At 33.5% G+C, this 19,088-nt stretch overlaps 2 protein-coding genes across 2 annotated transcripts; both read right to left on the bottom strand.

Annotated features, from left to right (window-relative positions):
• Positions 1 to 439: 439 nt before the first annotated feature.
• On the bottom strand, positions 440 to 1,063 carry LOC145566382 (uncharacterized). Its single transcript, XM_081625819.1, has one exon. The coding sequence runs from the start codon at positions 1,061 to 1,063 to the stop codon at positions 440 to 442; it is 624 nt and encodes a 207-aa protein (XP_081481945.1).
• Positions 1,064 to 4,381: 3,318 nt separating this feature from the next.
• LOC145567453 (putative aspartyl aminopeptidase) lies at positions 4,382 to 12,216 on the bottom strand. The gene is made up of 11 exons (XM_081626728.1): positions 11,993 to 12,216; positions 11,698 to 11,833; positions 11,160 to 11,238; positions 10,871 to 11,073; positions 10,566 to 10,632; positions 9,614 to 9,739; positions 9,331 to 9,486; positions 6,697 to 6,873; positions 6,196 to 6,270; positions 5,958 to 6,098; positions 4,382 to 4,937 (listed from the first exon to the last, which is right to left on the bottom strand). Exons 1-11 carry the CDS (start codon positions 12,081 to 12,083, stop codon positions 4,710 to 4,712), a joined length of 1,479 nt encoding a protein of 492 aa, XP_081482854.1. The 5' UTR covers positions 12,084 to 12,216; the 3' UTR covers positions 4,382 to 4,709.
• Positions 12,217 to 19,088: the final 6,872 nt, after the last annotated feature.

Here is a 19,088-nt window from a genome sequence, read left to right as displayed (position 1 = left end):
CTTCATTCTGATCATTCGACAGCTCCATGCTTAAGATTTCCCTGGCACTTTCCCATTCAAACCTTGTTCTTACCAGGAAGATATTCCACTTTTTAGGACTACTGAGCAAGAAATTACTCACTAGACCCGCGCCCACACCACTTAAGGGTTGGTTGGAAGCCATGAAAGGCATCTTTCCATTTACCCATTTCATGTTAGCAGACTTGATCCTATCCTAGAGCCAACTTTCTATGCGAAACCATTGACCAACCTGTTGGTCACCAAAAACAAACCTCTCCTTCCCCAAGATGGGTAGGAGCCCAAATTTGACGCCTTACAACCTGTAGAGAGAGTGCTATCCTCCTTTTGATAAAGCACCCTAGAAGCCAAGAGTTGATGATTACAGTGCATCCTTTGAATTTGTTTGAACAACATTGCATCATTTAGCGTACTCATCAATCTAATTCCCAGTCCTCCCATCCCCTTTGGGAGGTGAAGGATATCCTTCCTTATCCAGTGCATGCCCTTTTCCCCCGGTCGAAGCCCAAAAGAACCTCGCAATCGTGGAGTCAATAGCATTCGTCGTAGATGTAGGTAACTTAAAACTTTTCATCACATGGGAGGAGATACTGATGAGGACAGAGTTGATCAACATGAGCTTGGTCGACTGAGAAAGCCTCACCAAACTCCAACTCATTATTCTGTTGGCCACCTTATCCACCAGAAACCTAAAGTTATCTGCCCTTTTGCTGGTGAAATCAATTGGGGCCCCTAAATGAATCCCCAGGTTTTCCTTTTGCTCCATTCTCAATATATCTTTGAAACAGTGTCGATCCTGATCTGTCGTTGACGGGCTGAATCTTATAAAGGATTTTTGAAGATTAAGTTGTTGTCTTGAGACCTTTTCAAACCTTTTTAACAAATCAGCTAAGTGTTCACAAGAAGAGGACGTGGCTTTGAAGAAAATCATCGCATCATCTGCAAAGAACAGATGGGAAATGGAGGGAGAACGTCTCGTAACCCGTATCCCTTTGATCAAGTTAATGTCCTCTGCAAGCAGAAGCATCCTAGCTAGAATATCCATACAAAAAAGGAAAAGGTAAGGCGAGAGAGGATCCCCCTATCGAAGACCGCGCTCGGGCTTAAAGGACTCGGTAACCCTACCATTTACTAAGGACTTGTAAGAAACGGTAGTAATGCATTGCTCTACCCACTGTACCCACTGGTCCGGAAATCCATAAGCCTTCAAAATTTTGAGAATAAAAATCCAATTGACCCGATCATAGGCTTTGGACATGTCAATCTTCAAAGCAGCCATCGGGGCCTTAATCCTAGTGCTAGAAATAACATGAGTAAGCTCGTGGCTAAGCAAAATGTTATCTTCCATATATCGACCCGGAACGAACGCATGTTGGAATTCGGTAATCAAGGACGGAAGGGACCCTTTCATCCTATTCACCATGCATTTCGTAATGCATTTGTAAATTGTGTTGCATAGACTAATACGTCGAAAATGCGCTGCTACCTCTAGACAGTCGACTTTTGGCAACATAACTAAGAGAGAGGCATTAAATTCCTTCAACAGAAACCCAGTACCGAAGAAATGCTAAACAGATGCTACCACTGAACTTACTACTAAATCCCAATGAAGATGAAAAAATTCGGCTATGATCCCATCCGACCCAGAGCGCTTTAGATGATGAATAGAAAACATCGCCTTCCGAATCTCTTGGCTTGTGAAAGTGAACAAACTCTACAAATTTAGCTCTAACACCTATTTACACACACACACACACACACACACACAAAACTCTATCAAATTTACTCTTTTTAATTTATCTACCATTAATTTAAAGTTGAAAATACAATACTCCCTCTATTTTCTTTTATTTGCATCAGTTTGACCGGCACATTTGTCGAGACGCTACTTTGGCCATTAATATCTTTAATTCTGTATTAGTAAAATTGTACAAAATTATATTATGAAATTAGACATTATGACAACTCTATTGATATATTATATATAACATTTATTTATTTTTTAGAGGTGAAAAAATTAAGTCAACCATGGTATATGAATAGTGCAATTGTCAAATTGATGCATTTAAAAAAACGGAGGGAATACTTCTTGCGTGTTTTAATAAATATTACACTTACTAAATACGGTCGTGTCTTAATAAATGTTACAATTCCTTTTTTGGCAAAAACTACATCTAAATATAGTATCTCTCTCCTTCCATGGTCCCCATCCAAACCCACAAAAAAAAAAAAAAATAAAATAAAATAAAAAAATTTATTATTTCTTTCTTCTCACATTCATTAATTTTCAATAAAATATTAACCCACTATGTTTCTTTTACAATTTTATAATAACTCAACTACCCCACATACCTCTTATTTTATTTAAGTCAATTATATCGCGTAAAATTATATACCAGTTAAATTATAACGCTTATTAAAACAAGAACGGAGTAATAATATATGAATGAAAAGAGGTGTCATGCAAAGCACTAGTCACATCTTGTATTGCTTAAGTACTCTTCTCTTGTCGATGCACCTTACCACCAATAACATCTATCACCTCATCTCAAGTGAGGAACATGCGATAGTTTACAGGTAACATACTCAACAAGCAGTGAGGTCAACACATCACCTTTAGACAAAACGCTACCACCACTACGCATCGTCACTCTATACACTTATAATCCACATAACTAGGGGTGCTAATCGAGCAAGTCGATCACAAGTTAAGGGATGCTTGACTCGACTCGAAAACTTTTTTTATGTGCTCAACTCGTGCTCGTTAAAGTTTCGAGCCAATAAATCCTGATCGACTCGTGTTCGTTAAAGTTTCGAGTCGAGTCGAGTAGCTCACGATTTGCTCGTTAAAATTTTGGCCCTTCTAAAATTATAGACCTTTATTATTTTTGTTCACTTTATATAGTTTTCTTTTAATTATTTTATTTATAATTAAAGATTTACTATTTCTTTTTTTATAATATAAATTAACTCTTATTACATGTCAAATTTGTTCATGACAATAACTTTGTTTGTAAATTCTATATTAATAAAATATATTATTGAGTTGCTCACGAGCTTATCGAGTCAAGTTAGAACTTGCTCAACTCGTGCTCAGTATTTCATTAACATCTCGAGTCGAGTCAAGCCAACTCGATCTGAGTTTTGACCGAGTCAAGTTCGAGTTGCTCACCTACGCATAACCATGAACAATAGAAGAAAGCGCACTGCCTCTAAGATGGAATTTTATCATTTTCTTTTTCATGTTAAACCTCCTTATGCAAAAACTTGACATGTTATCGCCTTTCTTACATATCCCTGCATTGGTTTGATAAATTAATTTTTTTTTTCTTTCTTCCCACGAGCCATGACCAATGAACCTTTGATGAACTTCCATTGACCTTCAACAAAATAACCAGCATGACCATCATCATCCAACTTTTTAACGAAAATCAAATTTCTAAGATTATCCGTAACACGCCTGACATTTTTTAGGTCAACCTACAACTAATAAAAGTATGATCATTTTCCTTCTTCGTCTTTGCACAATGAACCATGTACAATTATTATAAGGAACCTTATAATGATCAATATCACCAGCAACAAAGTACAACTCCTTACTATTATTTGCAAAGTCCGAAGTGTTTCACCCTCGTAATTTTTATTCCTGTTTTTTCTTAGGCCTTTTTTCTTCAACTACATAAGCTTTTCTGTGATCAAAAGAAGAGTTGAGATCCTTTTACCAACTTCTTCATTCATAAAGCTTGAGTTCACCATTTTTCCATTGTAAGTTTCCCCTCAATTTTTAGGTGACACAACAGAAAATCTACCAACTATCTAGCCAAAAACAAAGGAGAAGACTACTACTACTACTAAGGAGGTTTTCAATTCTCAATGCCTCAATTGTTTTATGCGTGGATTTGCACGTTGCTGTCTCACAAGTCATCAAAGACAATGCTTAGTTATTACGCGCCCACCTAGGTGGGTATATACATAAATCATGTTGGGTGGACTGAAGGATGTGGTGACTAATGGGTGTGGTAGTTGATGGTTGTGGTGTGAGTGGGGGGTAGTGACTGATGGAGGGTGATAAATGTGATAGTGAATGTTATGGTGCGAGTAAATAGTGCCCATTGGCTAGTGTCAATGTTAAGAGGGTGTGTTGGTGGCTGAGATTGGCGATGGTGGCTAGTGGGGGTGGTTGATGGTGAATGATGTTTAATGTGCAAGAAGAGGAGAAAAAGGAGGGATAAATTGCTTTGTGTAACAATGCCTAGTAATGTAGGGAAGAAGTTTAAAAAACCCTTTAAGCCAACAACTATACAAGCTGTTAAGATCTACATTTGCGACGTTTCTGATTGATTAAAGCAATAAATGACAGACATTTGAAGAGAATGCAATTGGTATAATAATCTAATGCTTTCAGCTTGCAATTGTACCAAGACCACCAACCCTACAGAGTTATATATTCATTTTAATTTAGAGCAACATAGACCAAGAAAAGCACATAATGTCAGACTGTTTTGCAACATCAACTGTAAGTGTTCTCGACAACAAGAGGGAAAGGGAACACTAATATGCTCCTGTAAATCCTAATACTTAGTATCACATAATGGTGATGGGGCAGCGCCTGTGTGCGATGTGTGCTCCGTATCCTCATGTGGTCAGAACACCATGTTCAAGGGCTATAGTATTGCAATTTCCGATGGGCTTTAGACTTCAGCGTCAACGATTAGCTTTGTATCAAGCTTGGAAAACTCAATAAAGAAGGCTTTTAAATGCATATATGAATGCAATACGTCATCAACTGCACACATTTCCCTTATGCTATGCATTGATAGCTGCGGAGCACCAATATCTACTGTGCGAATTCCCACACCACTAGCCAGGATAGGACCAATTGTGGAACCACAAGGCATGTCATTTCGCACCACAAATTCCTACAAATACACAAATTCATCATGCTAATTTTGTACGTCACAAGAAAATAACTAATACTCCGTTAAGAAACATATGGTACAATCTTTTTTAAAAATAAAGTCAAATGGACATTAGAAATTGGTAAACTAGTAATAGCATTCAAACCGAAATTCCAATCATTGTACATTAGAACCAAGACATATGGCAACTAGCACTATGCTAATCTATTGAAAAACCAAGACTTGATTAATACGAAGTAGTAACTAGTTCTACCGAAATAATTTTAATGATAAATAGATAAAACCAGAGCTGGAGTGCCTTTGCAAGCATATAAGAAATGATTGGAAATATGAATCAAGATGTGATATCAGCTATTTTCCAATAAAAATATGCCTTTTTTTGGCTGACAGATTTGCTCTTTCAAGACAACAATAAAATTTACTTAAATTACAACTGCAATCCTACTTTCATAAGGTGTTTTAATCTAATCATAATCAGCTGAACATAAAGAGCTACTACCTTTTTCCCTTTTAAAATTGAAGCACAAAGACATGAGAATTAGTGAATTAAACCTTTGAAAACAGAAAAAAAAATTACTAATAGTCAAGCCAAATAATCAAAAATCGTTTAGAATAGAAGATAAGAAGGATTAAACCTTGAACTACTTTTCTTTCCATTTCGTTAATAGTCAGAAAGTGCTTTAATTTAGCATAAAAAAAGTATTTCATACATGAGTAGATAAATAAAGTTAATATAATACAAAATTTGCAATATGAATGTAATTGAGTTGCTTTTTTATGTTACCAATAAGTCAATGAACTAGGCTAAGTCACTCACTTGGAAATGATCAAAACACAATGTATTGTAATGCATCTCAACACATGAATACCATAAATATAGTGCGATATGCGTTGCTTCTAATTACGATAACATGATAAAGTAAAATTGAACATGGACCTGAACAGCAAACATACCACACACACACATATGAATCATGCAATATCATCACAATTTTTATGAATATTAATATGAGCCCAGACCTGAATAGGAAGTTGATGTATTTGCCCTATCTCCTTGAATATAAAGGAGGTCATAGCATTAGTGGCATAACGCTGATTTGCATTGTGTTTAATAACTAATCCCCCATGCATCTTTGGTTGATGATTCTCTTCATGTTTGTCCTGGAGAAGAATTTTCAAATTTATCAAAATCCAAGTGAAGCTTGATCAATTGATGTAAAATTCTGAATTCCAAATTAAAAGAGTCATGTCAACCTACCATGTAGTTAGGGTGTAGCGCATGAGCCATGTCAGCTGATACAAGAAAACTTTTCTGCACAATTTTTTCTAGCATCTGAACAATTAAAGGAAAAGGGAATGAGTTGCATATAAGAGAAGAAAAGATAAAGTATAGAAGCATCAACAATCTTTCTCCAGACGAGGCCTAAGTCCGTACAACTCTACTATTCAATTTCCAAAAACACGATCTCCAACTCCATCTGTCCACTGTTGATTATCATCCTTATATATATGGCCTTCAACTCATTCATATACGGATATACCACTTATATTATTGATTACATTGAAATTAAATTATAATAAGCTCATATCTAATATGTCTGAAACTACATATACAAATAAATCCAACAAGAACCGACATGAAAAAATTCTACATTTTTTTGGGAAACTCTACATGGTGGAGAAAGTGAGAGCTTGTAGGAACTATTCCATTCAAAATAATAGCAATTGAAGTACACTTTAATTTTCAAAATCTCATTACCATCTTAACATCGGAGCAGAAGGCATTAGTAACTCTGGAAATGGTGTCCAATGTGACAGGAGATCCAGCTCCTTGAGCTGAATTAGATCCAACTTCTTCATGATCATAAAGTGCCACCATTCTAACACCAACTTCATCATCAAGACTACCCTCAGGGGATGTAGCATCTATCAATGCCTGAAACACCATAACAATTGGTAAATCACAGAAGTGAAAGAGTAATCATCACATGTTTGCTTCACACCACAACCCCCCTTCCCTCTTCCCCCAAAACAAATGTGAAAAATAAAATAAATAACGTTAAGATAGAAAGTCTCACTCATTTTGAATAACATATCAGTAACACAAGTTTTTTTGTTTGGTAAAAATTCTATTTCACTTTGGGAAAAAGTAATAACCACTAGCATATAGTGTCAAGAGAAAAGTGTCATGTCAACCCCCCTTCCCTCTTCCCCCAAAACAAATGTGAAAAATAAAATAAATAACGTTAAGATAGAAAGTGTCACTCATTTTGAATAACATATCAGTAACACAAGTTTTTTTGTTTGGTAAAAATTCTATTTCACTTTGGGAAAAAGTAATAACCACTAGCACATAGTGTCAAGAGAAAAGTGTCATGTCAAAATTTGAGAAATATTTTGTGTTTGTTTACCGCATAGTATGAAAGTAAAATAAATAAATAAATAAATAAATAAACAAAATATAGGGAAACTCAGAATTATCTGATAATTATTTATATGATTGGCCATTGATTTGCCGTGCTTATTCATCTTGTTCCATAGCTTAATTCATTGTGCTTTATCTTTGGCTGATCTTCTATATTCTTATTGCTTTGAATCTTTGATACCTTCACATATTTTTTGTTTTGTTTTGGTTATAGATGAAGGCGAAAAACAAATCCTATCTCATTATCTAGTCTCCCCCCCCCCCCCCCCCCCCAAACAAACACACACACCTCCCTGCTTCCTGTTTGGCACTTTGGCCATACAGCCATTTGAGGAAAAAAAATATATATTAAATGATATTATCAAGAGAATATAGCACAACTCCTCCCTCCCACCCTAGAGCCGGTTCATCAGATTGGTTTAGGTGGTTGTGAGAAGTTGCAAGGGGTATAACAATTGGGAAATTTACTATGGGTGGCTCAGGGCTAGTAATAGCCATGGACTTGGGACTATTGTACTGCATTATGAAGTGCATAAGCTGGTGTGTACAGAAATATGTAAACAGAGTTTGAGGTGGTGCACAAAACATATGTAGTTCTACTAAATTATGTAAGAAGGTTTGAGAGACATTGAGTCCACAGAAACAGCTTGTCACTGAGGCAGTGACTAAGCATTGAATAGTATTTCAGTAGGAGTCCAATCAGCACCATTTCACTCAGCTAAATTGTTGGAGTCCAGTACTTATATGGCCATTGGTAGTCTTCACAATGTTCATCTTGGTAATCAACAAGGGATAAGAATAGGGAACTTTGTGTCAGTGAAATGCTTCTGCTGTCTAAAGGATAGTCAACAAATTGATGCTATGTCTCGTGTGATAAATAGTGATATCTATAGTAAGGACAGCAAGAAAGCATACAGTGATCTCTAGGAAAATTTCTTTCACTATCTAGAAGCCTTCTATTCTAAAAAGGAATCCAGATCATCCCTTTTCAGTTATGGAGACTAAATTGACACTGGAGCAGGGTTCAGTGGCAGAGATTATGGCTCTGCCTTCCTTCCAACCTAAGTTCCTAGCAATTACATATTTACATGTACACCCTCCGTCCTCAAAAAAAAAGTCTTATTTCGCCTTTATCTATTTTTCTATTCACTTTTTATCAACTAAACTCCACTATTTTCTGTTATACACTTTTATCAGCCAAATCCCACTATCTTCTTTTTTATATTCACCGTTAATCAGCCAAACACCATTACCTTTATTTTTATTCACCCCCTAATGGGAATTTTATTAGGGGACAGAGAGATAACTTCAACTCCTGAGTTCCCTTTCACCAAATTTGTGTAACACTATTCCATTTCAAGTTAATTCACCAATTGTCTTATTCCAAATTTGCCCATTTCTTTCTAATAAATTTATAGTTTGTTCTTCCAAATAGTTTGAACCATTCTATGATTACTGCTGTAGTTTTAAACTTAGTTCTTATGTGCATGTAGTTAATGGCGATTATCTCATTAGTTGGCATTTTACCTCTTGATTTCTGATGTATATGTTACCTCGTGTGTGTGTGTCTCTCTCTCTCTCTCTCTGTGTGTGTGTGTGTGTGTGTACGTGTGTACTTTCAATGGTCCAATATGCAATGTCACATAGTATGCAACATTTATGACTTTATCATTGAAACCAATAATACAAAGTTGCAGACTCAATCCTTCCACGATAGACTTATACTGCTCTGTCTCCAAATAACTAAACTAAATTTTCTTTCTTCAAAAAAAAAAAAAAAAATTGATCTGCAGTGTAACGGGTTCCAAATGCTAGTTTCTATTCTTAAAACAAATAATGGAAATTGTTTCCATAAAAAGTGACTTATGGTAATCACAATGAAGCAAAACAGTATAAATAAATAATCAAAGATATACTGCCATGATTAGTGTACTAAAATTTGGTAGGAGAGGAATCCAAAAGCCAAACCTTCAAGGAACAAAATGACATGCAAAGATTATCAAGCCTTCCTGAGAAAACAAACTCCTTTAGTGCACCAGCTATCAGACTTGGCTGAGTATCGCATGCTTGCAGCTCAAAATCACATATATCATCAGGTTCACATCCAATTTCCTTCGCTAGCAGCTGGTGAAACAAAATAAAGAATGCAAAGGTAAGCATAAGTCTCTCTCGTTCAATCAAAAATATTCTTCATATAATTGTTGGAGAAGGATATGAATACTAGAATTGCGAAGAAGTGAAATGCCCAAACCTTAAGCAAGAGGGAATGATGTTTCTGGTTCTCAGTTGATTTTTTTGCCTCAGTTGATTTTTTTGTCTCAGTCTGAGCTCCATTATCAGCTGAATCATTTTCATTAACACTTCTATTGAGTTCATCCTGGAAATTTTGTACAAGGAATAAAATATAGAGGCACAGTGAAAGCACAGCTGTGTACCTTGTCAAAGAAGGAACGCATATGTAAAAAAAAAAAAAAAATAAATAAATAAATAAAGGCAAATAAACAAAAGATTTAAAAGGAAAAAAAAAATTAGAGCTTCTCTTTCCAGGTGTTGTATAACGCTACCCGACAGCTCCTTTTAGAGTCTTAGATCTTGTTAAAAAAAAAAATAGAAAAAATAATAATAAAAATAAAAATAATTTTTATCAACACATCTAAAAGGAAACAGCCACTAACAACCGCCTAGAAAAAGTAGTAATGAAAAGTTATTCTGTAACATGTGAAGAAAGTTGTTACTAACAGTTCCCATGGCTTTGGCCATAATATTCCCACTATCAAAAATCAACATAGGAATCAGGTTGTTCCCACTAAATCAGATATGTAAGGAATAAGAATCTTCAAATATGTTAGAAGTTTCAAAACCTTACAGAAAGAACAAAAGCCAAAATCAGGTATCCTCTTAATACAACAACAAAGACAAAATGGCAATTGCAAGATAAAGGGTTTAGAAATCCTCTCTTAGAAATAAAGACAATATGTGAAAGAAGCGTAGAAGTAATCTACTAGCTTACAAGTTATCACAAATGGCATACAAATTATTATTTTATCAATCTCATAAGCTTATACTAACAACAATTGAAAATGTCAAATTCTTTTCCACTTAGATTGTGTCCAAGTATTCTTTCATTCAGATATACCTTCAGACACCATAAATAGAATATACACAATATGCTAACTAGATTAGAGAACAGTTTGTCATAAAACCTTAATTGACGTCGCCAAGATAGGAGCAAGATGACTTTGTGTATTTGGCTTAAAACCATCGCTACCCCTAATAAAATGACAAGGCAGTGAAATTATATAAAGAAGAAATAACAAACCCTCGTAATAATAATTATATATAAAAAAAAGTCATAAAAAATCATAATGATAAGAAAGGAAAACTAAAAACAGCATGGTCATAATACATAAAAAAAATAAAAAATAAAAAATAAAAAATAAAAAAATAAAACATGGATTACAAATTTACAATTGACAAATGGAATGCAGAGCGTTCATCAAAACTTTACCTGTCTAAGTGAATTGCCAATGTAGGAATCCGCATTATAGGATCATGAATCCTGACAAGCCGGTGAGAGTATGAATGAGAACTATCTTTCACTTTTTTGATGATCACACGTCCGGCAACTGCCAAATCGCGATCAAACCATGTGTGCCACAAGCCACCACCATAAGTTTGGACACCAACCTCTAGATATCCCCCTTTAGTTACCTATCAAAAAATGAAATGTTTATTGCGAAAATAATTCTCACATCAACCCTGATCCTTAGTTATACCTTGTAAAAAAGTGTCTTTACCTTCGATGTTGGCTTCAATTTCAAACAAGGGCTATCCGTATGAGCACCGACTATATGAAATCCATTGCCAGCAACATATCTATACCAAAATATAGGACATCAGACATCCTTTCACTCAAGCACAAATGAATAAATCTTTAATTTTATGCCATCTTCCATCCTATGCGAAGGGTGGCTCTTTGAATAACAAAATTACCCATTCACTCACGAAATTAAGTCATGTGAGATTCCCAAAAAAACCCTAATTCCATTGTTCATCAGATGGTCAAGCTTTTAACATCATTAATCATTCAATAATTAGTCAACACTCAATAGCATTAGACACTTCCTAATCCACTCATTGATACCCACTTAATGACCATTTGTAAAACGGTTATGATATACGCAACCTTATCTGCTAACTTCAAGTATCTATAAGTATAAACACTAATCATCAACTAAACATTAATCATAAAAACTTCGGAAAAATAAACTGATTATTTTCCAATTCAATAGATTCTTCTTAGAAATTTGAAATTAGAAAGATTGAAAAGCATACTTTTTACCAATGGCAAAAGCAACAATGGTGGAGTAATTTCTAGTGAAGAAATACTTTTTCCCAGCTCGTAAACTCCAATCTTCTCGCTCAGAAAGCTGCTCAAACCCAGCTTCCTTCAATTGTCTCTTGGATTCATCTGAGATTATGCTTCAATTAGTTAAAGGGTAATTTAACATATCATAATCTAATATCAAACAAAAATTCCTAGATTTTTCCGCCCAATTATTTGAAAAATAAAAGTGTCAGAAATTGATCGGAGTAATTGGAAAATAATCAGAATTAAAGAAAAACTTACCAACCGCATGAAAAGCAGTTGGAGAAGCATTCAAAAAATTGATGAGATCGGAAGCTACTGAATTTGCATTGTTATCTTGTTGCTTCGCCATGTTTTTCTCTCTCGAATTCTTGAATATCAAAAATCACTGTCGAAGAATTTACGATAGTAGCAATGCTTGGCTGCTTGCTTGATTTCCTTAATATTTTGATACCCTTTATGCGGGCCTCAGATATTGTGTCACGTTACACGAATTTCACTTTTTTAATACGTAGTACTTCCTTAAAAAGAGTTAACTACTCCTCCCTCTCATTATTTCGTGCTTGTATTTTTTTTTTAGGTGTCTCAAAATTTTGTCTTTGTTTTTAAAAATAGAACATTATTATACTTAATTTTTATCTTTTTCATATAAAATACACATATATCCAAAAAAATCATTACTAACTTTTTATCCTTTTTATACAATATTCTCTACTTTTTATTATTTTCTTACAATGTTCTCTATTTTTTATCTTTTCAATAGAATATTTTTCTACTTTCACAATTTTCCTTAATTACCGTGCTTTTTAAGAAATAGGCATAGAATAATAGGATGGAGGGAGTATAACATTGGGGTATATCTTTTTAATTTTTTTCACCTCTTGAAACCTTAATTTAATTGTGGGTGAGTTAAAAAGAGAGTCCCCTTGGTTAAATAACTTAGGCCTCGTTCTTTAGAGTTGTTCTGCTTCAATCTGCTCTGCTCTACTCTGCCCTGCTCTGCTTAAAAATAATACTTAATATTGAATTATTATAATAATAATAATAATAAATAAATAATATTTAATAATAATAATAATTAATATTGAATCATTATTATAATATAATAAATATTTCATAATAATAATAATAAATAATTAATATTTAATAATAATATTATTATTAAAAATTAATATTTAATAATAATAATAATTAATTAATTAATAAATAATATTTAATAATAATAATATTATTAAAAATTAATACTAAATAATAAATAATCAATATTTAATAATTAATATTGAACTATAATAATAATAATAATAATAATAATAATAATAATTAATATTTATTGATAATAATAATAATAAATAATAATAATAATAGTAAAAATAATAATGATAATAATATTTTCTCAAAAAAAAAATAATGACAATAACAGTAATAATAATACTTATTATTATTAATATTAATAATAATAATAATTTCTTTTTATAATATAGATTAATATTTAAAGATAATAACTAATATTTAAATATAATACTAATTATTAATGTTTAATAAAAATAATAATAAAAATAATAATTAAATAATATTTAATAATTATTATAATAATAATTAATATTTAACAATAATATTTAATAATTATAATAATAATAATAGTTATAGTAGTAGTAGTAATAATAATAAGGAAATTTGTTATGCTCTGCTCTGCTCGGCTCGGCTCTACTCTGTTGTGCTCTACTCTGCTTCAATCTGCTCTACTCTGTTGAAATATGCTCTGCTCTGCACAGAAGCTCAAAAGAACATGGCCTTAGTCCCCTAAAAAGTCATCCAAAAAATATAAGAAAAAAAATTTCATTAATGAAAGATAGCCAAAGACACTTGCAAACAATTCCTAGGAAATCTTAAATTCCAAAACAACTACAAATTACCCTAGAACTAGTTACATCGCACATTCGATCAACGATCGCCTTAATAATACTAATTCGGCTTGAGATCCACGAATGATTAGTTGTTTGAGTGAAAAAACTCATATGGCCTTCTAGATATTTTCGGAAACGATGAAACCCTAAATTTTCAATTTTTAGCACACGGACAAACAAAAGAAATAAGCCTAATTGAATAAACACCATCATAAAGATGGGATCCATTTATTTAAAGCAATTAAAAAGTTTTTTGGGACTTAACACCGGTAAAAACACCGGTGGAATCCCTTACAAAAATTTACAATTGAGATCAAAAGAAAAGAGATGCAAGAGAAAGAGAAAAAATGAGAAGAGTGGGGGAAAACCTTCAAAAAAAAAAGCAAAAAAAATCTAGCAATAGAGGCTAAAAAGACCCTACCAAGGGAAAACTCGAGAGGGAACCAAAAAAACCCTCCCAAAGAGCAAATCCTTTTTTGTTTTTTTTTTTTGACAAGAAGAAAAAGGGGTTTATTAATAAAATATAGTCAAATGGAACTTGTAGACACCTAAAAATGTTTCCCCGAAACCAAACTCGATGATGAACAACCTTTCATCGCCGTTATTGGTCGAGTTGAGTATTTATTTAATCTTTGGAGAGCTTAAATCCATATTCAATCCCAATACATTTCATAAACCAACCCAATTCCTAGCCCATTTTGTTAAACCATAACCTACTTTTTTTTGTCCCTAATCGTATATGTCAATTTCCACTTCCTATGAGTGCCAAGCATATTCACCACATGCTTAACGTAGGCGCGCTTCGAATGACGCCTACAATTTGGCGAGTCCACTGGGGAGGATTCTTGATTATTTATAGATTTGAGTGATTGGTATTTAATTAAGATGAGTGGATGAGACTTGAAAGATTCTTGAATTGTATTCCTGTGATTAAGTTAGCATTTTTTTTCATATACATAGATGTTTTAACATCATATTTTAGGTTCGCACTAGCTTGATCACGATCGAAGAAAACGAGGCACTGCTTGAATTTTACAAGCACCGTGTAACGGCAGAGGTGCCGTGACACGGTACAGGACACCGTCACGTGGTGTACAATACCGTGTCGCGGCATTTTACACCGTGTCGCGGCGTTTTCCACCGTGTCGCAGTGCCTGTAAAATTCTTCCAGTGGTTCCGTTCTTTTTCTCGTTATTAGCTTCCTTCTATTTTTCTGAAAAAACGTGTGTGTTCTACATACGTCTTAGCCACGGGGAATTTAAGCTCTATCAACCCAAAAACGCTCATGGCAATAAGGGTTCATCCGAGTTATTAAATTCATCTAAACCATGGAGTCGAGTTCGATTTAATCACAAACTTGCGGAGCCGCCCATTGGCGTACACCCTTAAGGGAGGCTGCCTTGCTAACGCGTCCAAAATTTTAACCATGGTACCCTTTTGACACCAAATAAACTTGACCATAGTGGAACATAGAACTTGACCTTAGGTTGCGAACTCTTCTTTGCATTATTGTGCCTACGTGCCCTATGTGTGTATATTTGATCGTTTTGATCCTAACATTAACGATCTTTCTTTGTCGATGGTGGTTTATTTTATGACTAACGAATGCCAATGGACCGTACTCACTTAGTAATTAGCGCAAACCCTAAAACTGACAAAAACTAGAAAAATGCACAAAATAAAACCAAACCCGGTGATGAATACCTTTTACGTCATTTGATTATCGAACAAGGTGAAATGTGAAAAGTCTTGTGATGCGGTCGTTTTAATAAAAATACTTCTTTCTGTTTTCGGAAATATTTCTTTTTGTACTCTATTTATGAAAAATATTCATCCAGTTTTGTTTGGTCCATGATAAGGGTCCAATAATAGTGTAGATGGATTGGGCTTCGAAAGAGTTTTCCAACGATATATTATAAGCCCAATACCGATTAATAATGAGGAAGTTATGGCCAAAATACTAAATTGAGCTCAAAATGAGTTTTATATACAGCCTAATGATCAAGTGGAGGGCCCATTAATTAATATTCCTAAAATCATTAGGATTGATTTTAATCTTCTAGAATAATCTAGAATGTTATTTTGAGTTCTAGTGGGATTAGGATTAATAATTATGTCTTTTAGAAAAATAGAGAATTTTATTTGGAATAAAACAAGTGTTTTAAAAGATTAAATCTGATTTTTAAAAGATAAGTACGGACGTTAATTAGTCTAATTTAATTAGATTAAGGACTCCGTACAATTTTGAATCAACGCGTTCACCATCGCGAAACAACAGATCCATCGCGCCGCGATGACACTGCCGCGCCACGATGGGAGTAGTTTTACTCTGAATCGAATTCGATCTTTTTCTGATCGTTTCGGGACTTTTTTTCTCTATAAATAGGGTCTTTTCCCCGTTTTTAATCATCTAATTCTTTTCTCTCTTTTAAGTAATAGCTTTTTCTTTCTCCCTCTTTCTAAGCCTTCCCTTTTCAAAATACAATACCGCACTTACGAGTCTTAGACACACCTAGCCAAGCTCGAAGTTTCCTTCGCCCTAGACGTGAAAGGTTTTATGAGGGTTTGATCCCAAATCCTTATTTCAATTATTTAAATTAATTATTTTTACTTAATTGTTTCATTGAAGTTACTAATTTGTTTAATGTTTTGATAGAAAGAGATACGAGACAACAAAGTAAGTAGTTTTATTGCTATATTTTGTAGAAAGCATGTTTTTGTTATATTAATTGCTAGTATCATGTTAGGATATTATTTATTGCTTTTATTATCATGTTTAGGTTGTTTCCTATTTTCTTCTATCATGCTAGTATCATGTTAGGGTTAAAGCTTTGATCTCTTATGTTTAGTGACATGTTAGGATTTGTTATTAATCATGTTAGTATCATGCCTAGGATCTTGCTAATATTATTATGCTTTGATGAGAATATTATTATGATGATAATTGTTGTTAATTATTATTATGTTGCTTGATATTTTATATTATTGTTATTTCTTGATCACGCCCTCTCTTACAAGTTTAAAGGGAATTTGTACTTGTAATCAAGCTTAATAAGATAATTAATAATTTTATTTAGGCTAATGTGATTTTAATTCAAGTGATTGCCGATAATAGATTTGTTTGTGCATTAATGTTCAACCAACATAGATTAAACAGGTTTAGGATTAATATATTGATTGTATGTTAGTCAAAAAGCACACATGAATATGAGAAGAATAAAGTAGATGCCTATTTTTAGGGCAGGTTCAATCTCTTTTAGGTTAGATTTGTACTTTCATCCCCGAATATCCAATCATGGTTCATGACCACTATGGAGTTAACAATCTCTAGGATCGTGAAGGAGTGTAACCTTCACCCTGTGAACGGTTTACAAGTTCCTAAAACTTGTTGGAGACTCTTTTACTCTAGCTTCCTTCCCTTTGGACGCCACCATACTTAAGTGTATGATAACATTAGGGCTCAAGTGTGGGATGCTTAAAATATTCCCTACAAAGCTGTATATTATATTGGCATCAATATCGAGGATGAGCTAATAAAGACTGTTCGTAATAACAATAATAACACTTGGAAAAACAAGAAGAACGACCTTCCTTCTTCTTCGTCTTCTGAGCACGAAAATACTACCAATAATATAAGCAAAGTTGATCTTAATGAAGTGTTAGCTCTTGATGCTCCATTGCCCAAGAAAAGGAGAACTTACACTCCTTTAGAATGACTTATGTTGCGGCCTTTAATCGCCTTTATAGCCAAGGCTTGATCACACCTATTGGGCCATTTACAGAGCCAAAACCTGAAGAAAGGAGCGTCAAGTGGAATCTCAATGCCCACTGCAAGTTCCGTCAAGGAAGGGGCCATACGATCGAGCAATGTTGGAATTTGAAGGGCGTCATTTAATATCTTGTTGATGCCAACAAACTTCCTGTCCCTTCAGGCGACAAGAAATTATAAGCAGCAATGAAGATAGGCGCACAACGAGCCCTTCATGCAGGATTTCATGATCTTTTTTTTTTCATTTCCTTTTCCCCCTTTCAAGTCTAGCATAGATTTTCCTTTCTGAGTTTTGTGTTTTTGTTCACCTTTATTCCATTAATAAAATGAGTATTCTTTTCCTTTACATCTCGATCATGTCATTTTTGCATATAAAAAAAAAATCAATTACCGAACTAAACACAAGGTACACCAATGACTTGAGACACCTGTGCAACCCATTATTCCCATTAACCATTCAAACATACATTCCATTTTTTTCATCAACCACTTTGAGCCTCGTCTAACGTTTGGTCTTCATTTCTTCAACCCACATTCACTTAACCCTTAGACATTGTTTTATTTTTATCATTCTTTTTTAAACTTGCTTTTGAATGCTAAGTGAGTGATGGACCACATGATCCAAGATTTCCTGCATTGATTCAAAAGAATGAAAAAGAAAAAAAGAAAAAAGAAAAGAAATCAAAGTAAAAAAAAATGTGAAAAATAAAACTTGCAAATTCAAAATTTTCAAATTCACAATTGCACATCTTGGGGGCTTATCTCGGGTCTTGAGCCTTTTTCCCTTTTCTTCTGCAAACCATCACTTAACCACATTACAACCTGTAATACCCGTACATTTTATAATTTGATAAAAGATAAAATTTGAGTCGTTGTACTTTTAATAATCTATTTTCTTAGTAGAATTCTTTATATATATGTATATATATATATATATATATAATAAAATTAAAAAAAAAAGTAAAAACCATATACACTAACTTTGCAACCTAATAGCCGCTTGAAAAGCCTACATATTTATTTTTCTTTTGCTTCCAAAAGAAATAAACTCTAAAACAAATTTTACTTATTTATGTTTTCTTGTTAATGGGAATCTCTACGCCTCATATTGATCTTTTATAGTGTTGTTGATTGTTCTATTTTGATGTTTATGATCAGATTTTATTATATGTGTGGTATGATGTGAAATTCGTGCATTATTATTCTTTTGTGTTATTTTGTTGTGTTGATGATTGTGTTAGTATTTTAAGGTTTCTAATGTTGTTACTCTAGGGGGATGCCTAGAATGTAAGGAATCATTAGAGGGGTAGTTATTAAAGCACTAATTATTCAAGGGGGAACAAGTGGGGTGGATAAAGTCTACCGGAGTAATTATTTATCAGGTTTGGGAATGTTATCAGGTTTATAAATTCCAGCCCATTTCCAAGTTTGGGAGTTTGGTCTCAATTTTTCGATTCACGCTGGGCATGATCACTTCTGGTTTTTTTTTCTTTTTTCTTCTTTCTTTTTCCATTTTATTATTCTAACATTTCTTTTATGAGATTTTATTTTCCCAATATGTAACATTATTTTAGAAAACAAACATTAAAAAGCTAATTAAGAAAATAAATTCATAATTAGTACTTAAGTACCTTGAAATAGTCAAATAGACAATAAGCTAAAAAGTAGCATCAACATTATTAGT

Source organism: Chenopodium album, chromosome 11 (assembly GCF_948465745.1).
Source record: "Chenopodium album chromosome 11, dcCheAlbu1.1, whole genome shotgun sequence".
Taxonomy (NCBI): domain Eukaryota; kingdom Viridiplantae; phylum Streptophyta; class Magnoliopsida; order Caryophyllales; family Amaranthaceae; genus Chenopodium; species Chenopodium album.
Note: the sequence above shows the minus strand (reverse complement) of the source record. Positions and strands in the feature narration are given on the sequence as shown.

Bases quoted from the DNA above. Each gene is read 5' to 3' on its own strand.
- LOC145566382 (XM_081625819.1), bottom strand. From the start codon at position 1,063: ATGGATATTCTAGCTAGGATGCTTCTGCTTGCAGAGGACATTAACTTG.
- LOC145567453 (XM_081626728.1), bottom strand. From the start codon at position 12,083: ATGGCGAAGCAACAAGATAACAATGCAAATTCAGTAGCTTCCGATCTC. The intron at 11,239-11,697 runs GTATGCTTTTCA...ATTTTGGTATAG, and splicing joins GCTTTTGCCATTGGTAAAAA to ATATGTTGCTGGCAATGGAT. The intron at 6,099-6,195 runs GTAGGTTGACAT...ATTCTTCTCCAG, and splicing joins CGCTACACCCTAACTACATG to GACAAACATGAAGAGAATCA.